The sequence below is a fragment of the Passer domesticus genome, chromosome 34, assembly GCF_036417665.1.
Source record: "Passer domesticus isolate bPasDom1 chromosome 34, bPasDom1.hap1, whole genome shotgun sequence".
Classification (NCBI taxonomy): Eukaryota; Metazoa; Chordata; class Aves; order Passeriformes; family Passeridae; genus Passer; species Passer domesticus.
Window position 1 is genome coordinate 582,471 of NC_087507.1, and position 14,126 is coordinate 596,596.

Below are 14,126 nucleotides of genomic sequence, written 5' to 3' on the forward strand. Positions count from 1 at the left end.
GGTGGCCACCTTGGGGACATCCCAGCCTTGGGGACAGGGACACGCTGGTGACAGTGCCACCCTGGGCTTGGGGACACTGCCCTGGGGACACCCTGGGGACAGTGACAGCCTTGGGGACACCGTGGTGACAATGACACCCTGGGCTTGGGGACATCCCAGCCTTGGGGACAGGGACACCCTGGGGACAGTGCCACCCTGGGCTTGGGGACAGCACCCTGGGGACAGTGACAGCCTTGGGGACACCGTGGGGACATCCTGGGTTTGGGGACACGCTGGGGACAGTGCCACCCTGGGCTTGGGGACACCACCCTGGGGACAAAGACACCCTGGAGATCACCTTGGGGACATCCTGGGTTTGGGACACCGTGGTGACAGTGCCACCCTGGGCTTGGGGGACACCGCCCTGGGGACACCCTGGGGACAGTGACAGCCTTGGGGACATCTCCGGGTGACAGTGACAGCCTTGGGGACACCCTGGGCTTGGGGACACCCTGACCACCCTTGGGGACACTCTGATGACAGTGCCACCCCAGCCATGAGGACACCGTGGTGACAATGACGCCCTTGGGGACACCACAGTGACAGTGGCACCCTGGAGATCACCCTGGGGACATCCCAGCCTTGGGGACAGGGACACCGTGGTGACAGTGCCACCCTGGGCTTGGGGACACCGCCCTGGGGACAGCACGGTGACAGTGATACCCTTGGGGACACCCTGGTGACAATGACACCCTGGAGATCACCCTGGGGACACCCCGGCCTTGGGGACACCGTGGTGACAGTGGCACTGCCACCCCCGGGTTGGGGACAGTGCCCTGGTGCCACCTCCGCTGGGACGGGGGGAGGGGACACCGGGGCCACTTCCTGTCCCCCCCTTGTCCCCTGCGGGCGTTATCAGCGGGGACAGGCCTGGGGACACAATTGGGGACACGGCTGGGGACATTGGGGACATTGGGGACATTGTTGGGGACACTGGGGACACTCTTGGGGACATTGGGGACACAGTTGGGGACAATGTACGGGAACGTGGAGACGGCGCTGGACACGGCCTGGGCAGCCGGGGAAGGTACGGCCACCGATGTCACCTGTGCCACCCCAGTGTCACCTCCCTGTCTTCAATGTCACCTCCCTGTCCTTGGTGTCACCTCAGTGTCACCTCCCCATCCTCAGTGTCACCTCCCTGTCTTTGGTGTCACCTCCCCTGTCCTGTCCCCAGTGTCACCTCAATGTCCTTGGTGTCACCTCAGTGTCACCTCCCTGTCCTCAATGTCACCTCCCTGTCCTGTCCTTCACTGTCACCTCCCTGTCCCCAGTGTCACCTCAGTGTCACCTCCCTGTCTTCAATGTCACCTCCCTGTCCTTGGTGTCACCTCAGTGTCACCTCCCCATCCTCAGTGTCACCTCCCTGTCCCCAGTGTCACCTCCCTGTCACCTGTGTCACCTCAGTGTCACCTCTCTGTCCCCAATGTCACCTCCCTGTCTTCAATGCCACCTCCCTGTCCCCAGTGTCACCTCCCTGTCCTTGATGTCACCTCAGTGTCACCTCCCTGTCTTCGATGTCACCTAAATGTCCCCAGTGTCACCTCAGTGTCACCTCCCCTGTCCTGTCCTTGGTGTCACCTCCCTGTCCCCAGTGTCACCTCCCCTCAATGTCACCTCCCTGTCCTTGATGTCACCTACCTGTCCTAGTGTCACCTCAGTGTCACCTCCCTGTCTTCGATGTCACCTAAATGGCCTCGATGTCACCTCCCTGTCCCTGGTGTCAACTCAATGTCCTCGGTGTCACCTCCCTGTCTTTGGTGTCACCTCCCCTGTCCTGTCCCCAGTGTCACCTCAATGTCCTTGGTGTCACCTCAGTGTCACCTCCCCATCCTCAGTGTCACCTCCCTGTCTTTGGTGTCACCTCCCTTGTCCTGTCCCCAGTGTCATCTCAATGTCCTTGATGTCACCCCAGTGTCACCTCCCTGTCCTCGATGTCACCTCCTGTCCTGCCCTTCATTGTCCCCTCCCTGTCCCTGGTGTCACCTCAGTGTCACCTCCCTGTCCCCAGTGTCACCTCCCTGTCCTCGGTGTCACCTCCATGTCCCCAATGTCACTTCAATGTCTCTGGTGTCACCTCCACGTCCTCGGTGTCACCTCCATGTCCTCGGTGTCACCTCCATGTCCCCAATGTCACTTCATTGTCCCCAGTGTCACCTCCCTGTCCAATCTTCAATGTCACCTCACTGTCACCTCCCCGTCCCTGGTGTCACCTCCCCGTCCCTGGTGTCACCTCCATGTCCCGGGTGACCAAGAAGTGTCCCCAGAGCGGGTGGTGGCACCTGGCAGCTGTCCCCAACCCCTGAGGGTGTCCCCAAGTGCCACCAGCGCTGTCCCCAACCTCTTTAGATGTCCCCAAGGACGTCCCCAACCCCTCCAGATGTCCCCAGGGATGTCCTCAAGTGCCACCAGAGCTGTCCCCAACCCTTCCAGATGTCTCCAGCTGTCCCCAACCCCTTTAGATGTCCCCAAACCTGTCCCCAACCCCTCCAGGTGTCCCCAAGTGCCACCAGTGCTGTCCCCAAACCTGTCCCCAACCCCTCCCGATGCCCCCAGCCCTGTCCCCAACCTATTTCAATGTCCCCAGGTGTCCCCAGCCCTGTCCCCAACCCTTCCAGGTGTCCCCAAGGATGTCCCCAAGTGCCACCAGCGCTGCCCCAACCTCTTTAGATGACCCCAAACCGGTCCCCAACCCTTCCAGATGTCCCCAAGTGCCACCAGCCCTGTCCCCAACCCCTTTAGATGTCCCCAAGTGCCATCAGAACTGTCCCCAAACCCCTCCAGATGTCCCCAAACCTGTCCCCAACCCCGTTTAGATGTCCCCACCCTGTCCCCAACCCCTCCAGGTGTCCCCAAGGATGTCCCCAACCCCTCCAGGTGCCACCAGCGCTGTCCCCAACCCCTTTAGAAGTCCCCAGCCCTGTCCCCAACCTCTTCAGATGTCCCCAGGTGTCCCCAAGGATGTCCCCAACCCCTCCAGATGTCCCCAGGGATGTCCTCAAGTGCCACCAGCGCTGTCCCCAACCCCTCCATGTGTCCCCAAACCTGTCCCCAACCCCTCCGGGTGCCCCCAGCCCTGTCCCCAACCTCTTTAGATGTCCTGAAGTGCCACCAGCCCTGTCCCCAACCCCTCCATGTGTCCCCAAACCTGTCCCCAAGTGCCACCAGCACTCTCTCAAACCCCTCCAGATGTCCTCAAGTGCCACCAGCGCTGCCCCCAGCCCTGTCCCCAACCCCTCCTGATGTCCCCAAGGATGTCCCCAACCCCTCCAGGTGTCCCCATCCCTGTCCCCAACCCCTCCAGGTGTCCCCAACCCCTCCAGGTGTCCCCAGCCCTGTCCCCAACCCCTCCAGGTGTCCCCAGCCCTGTCCCCAACCCCTCCAGGTGTCCCCAGCCCTGTCCCCAACCCCTCCAGGTGTCCCCAACCCCTCCAGGTGCCACCATTCCTGTCCCCAACCCCTCCAGGTGTCCCCAAGGATGTCCCCAACCCCTCCAGGTGTCCCCAACCCCTCCAGGTGTCCCCAACCCCTCCAGGTGTCCCCAGCGCTGTCCCCAACCCCTCGGGGCGCTGTCCCCAGGTGCCACCCCGCGTGTCCCCCGTGTCCCCGCAGGCTGTCCCCACCCCGCCCCCGACGAGGACCCCTACGAGCCCCTGGACCCCTCCCCCCCCGCGGGGCCCCCCAAGGCGCGCCCCTCCCCCGCCCCGGGGACCCCCGGGGTGACCCCGCGGGTGGCACCGAGGGTGGCCCTGGTGGCCCTGGTGGCCCTGGTGGCCCTGGTGGCCCTGGCGGTGACGCTGCTGCTGCTGCTGGGGACGCTCGGGGCGCGGCGCAGTGAGTGCGGCACGGGGGGGGTTGGGATTTTTGGGGAAATTTGGGGATTTTGGGGGATTTTTTGGGGATTTTTGGGGATTTTTTAGGGATTTTTTGGGGATTTTTTGGGGAAACTTTGGGGATTTTTTTTAGGGATTTTTTGGGATTTTTTGGGAAAATTTGGGGATTTTTTTTGGGATTTTTTTGGGATTTTTTGGGATTTTTTTGGGATTTATTAGGGAAAAATCGGGGATTTTTTGGGGAAAATAAATTTGGGGATTTTTTAGGGATTTTTTGGGATTTTTTGAGATTTTTTGGGGAAAATTTGGGGATTTTTTGGGGATTTTTTGGGGATTTTTTAAGGGATTTTTTTGGGATTTTTTGGGAAAATTTGGGGATTTTTTAGGGATTTTTGGGGATTTTTTGGGTATTTTTTTGGGATTTTTTTGGGATTTATTAGGGAAAAATCATGGATTTTTTTGGGAAAATTTGGGGATTTTTTAGGGAAAATTTGGGGAAAATTTGGGGATTTTTTAGGGATTTTTGGGGATTTTTTGGGTATTTTTTTGGATTTTTTTGGGATTTATTAGGGAAAAATCATGGATTTTTTTGGGAAAATTTGGGGATTTTTTAGGGAAAATTTGGGGAAAATTTGGGGGATTTTTTAGGGATTTTTTGGGATTTTTGGGGGATTTTTTGGGATTTATTAGGGAAAAATCAGGGATTTTTTGGGGAAAATTTGGGGATTTTTTAGGATTTTTTGGGATTTTTTGGGGATTTTTTTGGGAAAATTTGGGGATTTTTTAGGGATTTTTGGGGATTTTTTTGGGATTTTTTTGGGATTTTTTTTGGGATTTTTTTTGGATTTTTTGGGATTTATTAGGGAAAAATTTGGGGATTTTTTGGGGAAAATTTGGGGATTTTTTTAGGGAAAATTTGGGGATTTTTTGGGATTTTTTTGGGAAAATTTGGGGATTTTTTTGGGATTTTTTAGGGAAAATTTGGGGATTTTTTGGATTTTTTTGGGAAAATTTGGGGATTTTTTGGGAAAATTTGGGGATTTTTTAGGGATTTTTTGGATTTTTTAGGGAAAATTTGGGGATTTTTTGGGAAAATTTGGGGATTTTTAAGGGATTTTTTGGGGATTTTTTGGGATTTTTTAGGGATTTTTGGGGGATTTTTTTGGGATTCATTAGGGAAAAATCGGGGATTTTTTTGGGAAAATTTGGGGATTTTTCGGGATTTTTTGGGATTTTCTGGGATTTTTTTGGGAAAATTTGGGGATTTTTTTGGGATTTTTTAGGGAAAATTTGGGGGTTTTTAGGGAAATTTTGGGGATTTTTAGGAGATTTTTGTGGGATTTTTGGGGATTTTTTGGGATTTTTGGGGATTTTTTCTGGATCTTTTTGGTGATTTTTGGGGATTTTTTAGGGGATTTTTTGGGAATTTTTGGGGATCTTTTGGAGAAAATGTGGGGATTTTTTTTGGAAAATTTGGGGATTTTTTGGGATTTATTAGGAAAATTTGGGGATTTTTAAAGGATTTTTGGGGATTTTGGGGGGAAATTTTGTGGATTTTCAGGGGATTTATTGGAATTTTTGGGGGAATTTTAGGGAAAATTTGGGTATTTTTTGGGATTTTTGGGGAATTTTTTGGGTTTTTTTAGGACTTTTTCAGGGAAAAATTTGAGATTTTTTCAGGGTTTTTTGGGATTTTTAGGGGATTTATTTTTTAATTTTGGGGGTTTTTTTATGACTTTTTTGGTGATTTTCGGAATTTTTTAGGGAAATTTTGGGGAGATTTTTGGAGGGATTTTTGAAGGGAGTTTTGGGATTTTTATTGAACTTTTTTTGGATTTTTAGGGAAAATTTAGGGATTTTTTGAGGGATTTTTAGGGGATTTTTTTCGGGGGGGATTTTTTAGGACTTTTTTGGTGATTTGGGGGGTTTTGGGGGAAAATTTGGGGATTTTTTTGGATTTTTTGGGGATATTTTAGGGGAACTTGGGCTTTTGGGGGGATTTTTAGGGGGATTTTTTATTTGTAGGGAAATTTTGGGGCTTTTTTGGGGCATTTTTTTATTTTTTAGGGATTTTTTGGGAATTATGGGGAAATTTTGGGGGGAATATTGGGACGATTTTGGGGGGAATTTTTGGGACGATTTTGGAGCCGTTTGGGGGAAAAATTTTGGGGGATTTTGGGGAAAATTGTTGGGGTTTTGGGGAGAATTTTTGGGGGGACATGGGGGGATTTTGGGGGGGTTTTGGGGCTGTTTTTGGGAGGATTTTTGGGGGAACTTGGGGGGGATTTTGGGGCATTTTGGGGAGATTTTCGGGAGAATTTTGGGGGTGATTTGGGGCCGTTTTGGGGCCATTTGGAGAGATTTTGGTGCTGTTTGGGAGGAAATTTTGGGGGAATTTTTGGGGATTTTGGGGCTGTTTTTGGGAGGATTTTTGGGGGAACTTGGGGTTGGATTTGGGGGCATTTTGGGGAGATTTTTGGGAGAATTTGGGGGGGATTTTGGGGAGATTTTTGGGAGAATTTTGGGGGGATTTTGGGGAGGATTTGGGGGCTGTTTTTGGGGGGCAATTCGGGGGACATTTTGGGGTTTGGGCAATGTCCCCAAAATGTCCCCTCGGTGTCCCCAAAATGTCCCTCAGTCTCAGACCTGGAGGCCGCCCTGGAAGAGGAGAAGGAGAAGAAGCCGCCACCAGCGGCGGGTTGGTGTCACCTGTCCCTGTCACCTGTCCTTGTCACCTGTCCCTGTGTCACCTGTGTCACCTGTCCTGTCACCTGTCCATTGTCACCTGTCCCTGTGTCACCTGTCCTGTCACCTGTCCATTGTCACCTGTCCCTGTGTCACCTGTCCCTGTATCACCTGTCCCTGTCACCTGTCCTTGTCACCTGTCCCTGTGTCACCTGTCCCTGTGTCACCTGTCCCTGTCACCTGTCCCTGTGTCACCTGTCCCTGTGTCACCTGTCTCTGTCACCTGTCCCTGTGTCACCTGTCCCCTGTGTCACCTGTCTCTGTCACCTGTCCTTGTGTCACCTGTCCCTGTCACCTGTCCCCGTGTCACCTGTCCCTGTCACCTGTCCTTGTGTCACCTGTCCCTGTCACCTGTCCCTGTGTCACCTGTCCCTGTGTCACCTGTCTCTGTCACCTGTCCCCGTGTCACCTGTCCTTGTGTCACCTGTCCCTGTCACCTGTCCCTGTCACCTGTGTCACCTGTCCCTGTCACCTGTCCCTGTCACCTGTCCCTGTCACCTGTCCCTGTCACCTGTGTCACCTGTCCCTGTGTCACCTGTCCCTGTGTCACCTGTCCTGTCACCTGTCCATTGTCACCTGTCCCCGTGTCACCTGTCTCTGTCACCTGTCCCCGTGTCACCTGTCCCTGTCACCTGTCCATTGTCACCTGTCCCCGTGTCACCTGTCTCTGTCACCTGTCCCTGTGTCACCTGTCCTGTCACCTGTCCATTGTCACCTGTCCCCATGTCACCTGTCCCTGTCACCTGTCCCTGTCACCTGTCCCTGTCCCTGCAGTGTCCGGCTCCTTCCTTCTCTACACTGAGCCCCGTGACCAACTCCCTGTGGCCACCGGGCAGCTCTTGGTGGCCCCTGGTCAAAGCCTGGTGGCCACCAGACACCTTCCAGTGGCCACCACGTGTCCCCCTGTCCCCACAGTGTCCACCTCCTTCCTGCTCTACATTGGCCACTGGGCATGGTGACCACTTGGGCAGCTCTTGGTGGCCACCAGACGTCTCCCAGTGGCCACCACGTGTCCCTCTGTCCCCACAGCCTCCACGTCCTTCCTGCTCTACAACTGGGACCGCTCCGGTTGTGTGGTGGCCACTGGGCAGCTCCTGGTGGCCATTGGGCAACTCCTGGTGGCCCCTGGTCAAATTCTGGTGGCCACCACCATGTCCCCAACCCTTCCTGTGTCACTGTCCCCTCATTGTCCCCCTGTCCCTGCAGTGTCTGGCTCCTTCCTTCTCTACATTGGCCACTGCATGGTGGCCACTGGGCAGCTCTGGTGGCCACTGGCCAAGTCTTGGTGGCCACCACCATGTCCCCAATCTCTTCCTCATTGTCCCCTGTCCCTGCAGTGTCCAGTTCTTCCTTCTCTACACCGAGCCCGTGACCAAATCCTGGTGGCCTCTGGTCAAATCCTGGTGGCCCCTGGGCAGCTCTTGGTGGCCACTGGGCAGCTCTTGGTGGCCACCGGGCAGCTCCTGGTGGCCACCACCATGTCCCCAACCCCTTCCATGTCCTTGTCCCCACAGCCTCCATGTCCTTCCTGCTCTACAACTGGGACCACTCCCCCTGTGTGGTGGCCACTGGGCAGCTCCTGGTGGCCCCTGGTCAAATTCTGGTGGCCACCAGACACCTTCCAGTGGCCACCACGTGTCCCCCTGTCCCCACAGTGTCCACCTCCTTCCTGCTCTACATTGGCCACTGCATGGTGGCCACTGGGCAGTCCTGGTGGCCACCAGACATCTCCCAGTGGCCACCACGTGTCCCTCTGTCCCCACAGTGTCCACGTCCTTCCTGCTCTACAACTGGAACCACTCGAGCTGCATGGTGGCCACCAGGCAGCTCCTGGTGGCCACCACCATGTCCCCAACCCCTCCCGTGTCCTTGTCACCGCATTGTCCCCCTGTCCCTGCAGTGTCCAGTTCTTCCTGTTCTACACCGAGCCCTTATGGCCAAACCTTGCTGGTCACTGGGCAGCTCCTGGTGGCCCCTGGTCAAATCCTGGTGGCCACCACCATGTCCCCAACCCTTCCTGTGTCACTCTCCTCTCATTGTCCCCCTGTCCCTGCAGTGTCTGGCTCCTTCCTTCTCTACATTGGCCACTAACTGGTGACCACTGGGCAGCTCTTGGTGGCCACTGGGCAGCTCTTGGTGGCCACTGGGCAGCTCCTGGTGGCCACCACCATGTCCCCAACCCCTTCCATGTCCTTGTCCCCACAGCCTCCACGTCCTTCCTGCTCTACAACTGGGACCGCTCGGGCTGCGTGGTGGCCGTGGGCAAGTGGCTCTCGCTGGCGCGCTGCGCGCCCTCGTCCCCGTCGCAGCGCTTCCAGTGGCTGCCGGGCGGCCTCCTGCGCCACGCGGCCAGCGGCGGCTGCGCCGAGGCCGCGGCGGAGGCCGCGGGCGCGCTGGTGCGGCTGCAGCCGTGCCGGGAGCAGCAGCGGCTGCAGCGCTGGGGCTGCGGCCGCGGCGCGCTGCTGGCGCTGGCCGGCACCGCGCTGCACTTCAACGTGGGCCACGAGCGCCACGAGCGCGTCGTGCTCTGGCCGGGCACCGGCAACTGGAGCCGCTGGCTGGCGCACGGCTCCCGGCGCGACCTCTGCTCCCGCGCCTGTGAGTCGGCAGGAAATTTCCCAAATTTCCCCCAGTTTTCCACCAGTTTCTGCCAATTTTCCCCAATTTTTCCCCGATTTCCCCAATATTTTCCCATTTTTCTCCAAGTTTTCCCCCAATTTTCACCAATTTTTCCCAATTTTCCTCAATTTTCCCCAATTTTCCTCATTTTTTCCCAATTTTTCCCAATTTTTCCCCATTTTTTCCCAATTTTCCCCAATTTTCCTCAAATTTTTCCCAATTTTCCCAAATTTTCTTCCATTTTGCCCAATTTTCCTCAATTTTTACCCCAATTTTCCCCAAATATTTTCCCTAATTTCCCCCAATTTTCCTCAATTTTCTGCAAATTATTTTCCCCAATTTTCTTCAAATTTTACCCAATTTTTCCCTAATTATTTCCTCCAATTTTTACCAAATTTTCCCCAATTTTCCCCAATTTTTCCCAATTTCCCCTGATTTTCCTCATTTTTCCCTAATTTTTCCCGATTTTTTCCCATTTTCCTCAATTTTTACCCAATTTTTTGCAAATTAATTTTCCCCAATTTTCTTCAATTTTCCCCCAATTTTCTTCAATTTTTACCCAATTCTTCCCTAATTATTTTCTCCAATTTCCCCCAATTTCCCCCAATTTCCTCAATTTTTTCCCAATTTCCCCCAATTTTCTTTAATTTTCCCCAATTTTCCGCAATTTTTCCCTAATTTTCCTCAGTTTTTCCCAATTTTTCTCATTTTTTCCCAATTTCCCCCAATTTTTCCCCAATTTTATTCAATTTTCCCCGATTTTCCTCCATTTTCCCCTAATTATTTTCTCCAATTTCCCCCAATTTTCCCAATTTTCCTCAATTTCCTCCAACTTTCCCCAATTTTTCCCAGTTTTCCCCAATTTTCATCAATTTTTTCCCAATTTTTCCCAATTTTCCCCCAATTTTCCTCAATTTTTCCCAATTTTACTCAGTTTCCCCCAATTTTCCTCATTTTTCCCAATTTCCCCCAATTTTCCCCAATTTTTCTCAATTTTTTCCCAATTTTTCCAAATTTTCTTCAATTTTGCCCAATTTTCCTCAATTTTTTCCCGATTTTCCTAAATTTTTCCCCAATTTTCTTCAATTTTCCCCAATTTTCCTCAATTTTCCCTAATTATTTTCTCCAATTTCCCCCAATTTTCCTCAATTTCCTCAATTTCCTCCAACTTTCCCCAATTTTTTACCCAATTTTCCCCAATTTTCCTCAATTGTCCTCCAGTGTTCCCCAATTTTTCCCAATTTTTCCCTAATTTTCCTCAATTTTTACCACATTTTTTGCAAATGATTTTCTCCAATTTTCCCCAATTTTTACCCAATTTTTCCCAAATTATTTTCTCCAATTTCCCCAATTTTCCCCAATTTTCTTCAATTTTCCCCAATTTTCCTCAATTTTCCCCAATTTTCCTCAATTTTTCCCAATTTCCCCCAATTTTTCCCAATTTTCCTCAATTTTCCCCAATTTTTCTCAATTTTTCCCAATTTCCCCATTTTTTCCCCAATTTCCCCCAATTTTCCGCAATTTTTTCCCAATTTTCCCCCAATTTTCCTCAATTTCCCATTTTGACCCCAAATCTTTTGGGATTTTCCCCAAATCTTTTGGGACTTTGCCCTTCCTGGCCCCAAACCTGTGGGATTTTTCCCCAAATCTTTTGGGATTTCCCCCAAATCTTTTGGGATTTCCCCCTTTTGACCCCAAACCTTTGGGATTTTCCCCAAACCTTTGGGATTTCCCCATTTTGACCCCAAACCTTTGGGATTTTCCCCAAACCTTTGGGATTTCCCCCTTCCTGACCCCAAACCTTTGGGATTTTCCCATTTTGACCCCAAATCATTCGGGATTTCCCCCAAATCTTTTGGGATTTCCCCCTTTTGACCCCAAACCTTTGGGATTTCCCCCTTTCTGACCCCAAACCTTTGGGATTTCCCCCTTTTGACCCCAAACCTTTGGGATTTCCCCCTCCTGACCCCAAACCTTTGGGATTTCCCAGATTTCCTGCCCTGCTCCCCTGGTTGGGTTTTTTTTCCGCAATTCCTGTTATTTCTTCTCCGACTTCGCCGCTTCCTGGGAGAATTCCAGAACTTTCTGCTGGGCCCTTGGGCTCGCAGCTGCTCGAGGTCGACGACGCCGAGGAGAAGGTGAGGCCCCAAATCCCAGAAATCCCAAAAAAATATCCCAAATTCCCCTAAAATCCCATAAATCCCGTAAATTTCAAAAATCCCATAAATGTCCCAAAATCCCAAAAATTCTGAAATCCCCACAGTCCCATAAATCCTCAAAAATCCCAAATTTCCCCTAAATCCCATAAATCCTATAAATATAAAAAATCCCGTAAATGCTGTAAATCCTAGAAATCCCAAAAAATCCCATAAACGTCCTTAAATCCCATAAATTAAAAAAAAATTTCCCAATTCCCCTAAAATTTCCTAAATCCTGTAAATATCAAAAATCCCATAAATGCCCCAAAATCCCAAAGATTTCTGAAATCCCCACAGTCCCATGAATCCCCACAAAATCCCAAATTTCCCCTAAATCCCATAAATATCAAAAATCCCATAAATTCCCCTCAAATTCCTCCTAAATCCCATCAATCCCCAAAAATCCCAAATTTCCCCTAAATCCCAGAAATCTTGTAAATATCAAAAATCCCATAAATGCCAAAAAATCCCATAAATGTCCCAAAAAATTCTGAAATCCCCACAGTCCCATAAATCCTCAAAAATCCCAAATTTCCCCTAAATCCCAGAAATCCTATAAATATCAAAAATCCCATAAATCCTGTAAATCCTAGAAATCCCAAAAATCCCATAAACGTCCTTAAATCCCATAAATTCCAAAAAAATCCCCAATTCCCCTAAAATCCCATACATCCTGTAAATATAAAAAATCCCATAAATTCCCCTCAAATTCCTCCTAAATCCCATAAATCCCCAAAAATCCCAAATTTCCTCTAAATCCCATAAATCCTGTAAATATCAAAAATCCCATAAATGTCCCAAAATCCCATAAATCCCAAAAAATCCCCAATTCTCCTAAAACCCCCATAAATCCAATAAATATCAAAAATCCCATAAATCCTGTAAATCCTATAAACCCCAAAAAATCCCATAAACGTCCCTAAATCCCATAAATTCAAAAAAAAAAATCTCCAATTCCCCTAAAATCCCATAAATCCTGTAAATATCAAAAATCCCATAAATCACCCAAAATTCCCCATTTCCCATGGAACCCTACTGGTTTAAACTGGTCCATACTGGTCCATACTGGTCCGTACTGGTCCGTACTGGTTTATACCGGTCCGTACTGGTCCGTACTGGTCCATACCGGTCCATACTGGTCCGTACTGGTCTGTACTGGTCCGTACTGGTCCGTACTGGTCCATACTGGTCTGTACTGGTTTATACTGGTCTGTACTGGTCCGTACTGGTCCGTACTGGCCCATACTGGTCCATACTGGTCCATACTGGTCCGTACTGGTCCGTACTGGTCCATACTGGTTTATACTGGTCCGTACTGGTTTATACTGGTCCACACTGGTCTGTACTGGTCCGTACTGTTCCATACTGGCCCATACTGGTCCATACTGGTCCATACTGGTCCGTACTGGTCTGTACTGGTCCGTACTGGTCCATACTGGTCCATACTGGTCCGTACTGGTCCGTACTGGTCCATACTGGTCTGTACTGCTCCATACTGGTCCATACTGGTTTATACTGGTTTATACTGGTCCGTACTGGTCCGTACTGGTCCATACTGGTCCGTACTGGTCTATACTGGTCCGTACTGGTCCATACTGGTCCGTACTGGTCCGTACTGGTCCATACTGGTCCATACTGGTCTGTACTGGTCCATACTGGTCTGTACTGGTTTATACTGGTCCATACTGGTCTGTACTGGTTTATACTGGTCCATACTGGTTTATACTGGTCCATATTGGTTTATACCGTTCCATACTGGTTTATACCGTTCCATACTGGTTTATACTGGTCCATACTGGTTTATACTGGTCCATATTGGTTTATACCGTTCCATACTGGTTTATACTGGTCCGTACTGTTTTATACTGGTCCGTACTGGTTTATACTGGTCCGTACTGGTTTATACTGGTCCGTACTGGTTTATACTGGTCCGTACTGGTTTATACTGGTCTGTACTGGTTTATACTGGTCCGTACTGGTTTATACTGGTCCGTACTGGTCCATACTGGTCCATACTGGTCCATACTGGTCCGTACTGGTCCATACTGGTCCGTACTGGTGTCCCCAGCTCCTGGTGCAGGCCCAGCTCCGGGGCCCGTCCTGGCTCGGGATCCGCGACAGCGACAAGGAGGGGGACCTGGGCCCGCAGAACGGCTCCGCCCTGGGCCCAGAGAGCAGGTTTGGGGTCATTCCTCGGGATTTTGGTTTTTGTGGGGTTTTGGGATTTTTATGGGATTTTTTATGGGATTTTTGGGGTCATTTATGGGGTTTTTATGGGAATTTTTTGGGTTTTTTGGGGATTTTATTGGGTCATTTATGGGATTTATGGGACCTGCACCCGCAGGGACGGCAGCGCCCTGGGCCCCCGGGACAGGTTTGGGGCCGTTTGTGGGGATTTGGGGTTTTTATGGGATTTTGGGTTTATTTATGGGGTATTTGGGAACATTTATGGGGTTTTTATGGGATTTTTATGGAGTTTTTTGGGGTCAGTTATGGGGTTTATGGGACCTGGGCCCGCAGGGACGGAACCGCCCTGGGCCCCCGGGACAGGTTTGGGGTCATTTGTGGGGATTTTGGGTTTTTATGGGGTTTTTATGGGATTTTTAATGGGATTTTGAGGGTAATTTGTGGGGTTTTGGGGTAATTTATGGGGTTATTTATGGGATTTTTATGGGATTTTTATGGGGTTTAT

General features: G+C 50.7%; 1 protein-coding gene across 1 annotated transcript in view; it reads left to right on the plus strand.

The window, feature by feature from the left end:
* The first annotated feature begins 453 nt into the window (after positions 1-453).
* LOC135288619 (uncharacterized) overlaps positions 454-14,126 on the plus strand; it is a 14,989-nt gene continuing 1,316 nt past the window's right edge. The window contains exons 1-8 of the mRNA XM_064401989.1: positions 454-1,066; positions 3,652-3,873; positions 6,511-6,570; positions 7,647-7,745; positions 8,132-8,330; positions 8,674-9,215; positions 11,227-11,374; positions 13,503-13,612. Coding sequence (XP_064258059.1) covers positions 1,015-1,066; positions 3,652-3,873; positions 6,511-6,570; positions 7,647-7,745; positions 8,132-8,330; positions 8,674-9,215; positions 11,227-11,374; positions 13,503-13,612 — 1,432 coding nt within the window. The 5' untranslated portion in view covers positions 454-1,014. The remainder of the gene's footprint in view (positions 1,067-3,651; positions 3,874-6,510; positions 6,571-7,646; positions 7,746-8,131; positions 8,331-8,673; positions 9,216-11,226; positions 11,375-13,502; positions 13,613-14,126) is intronic.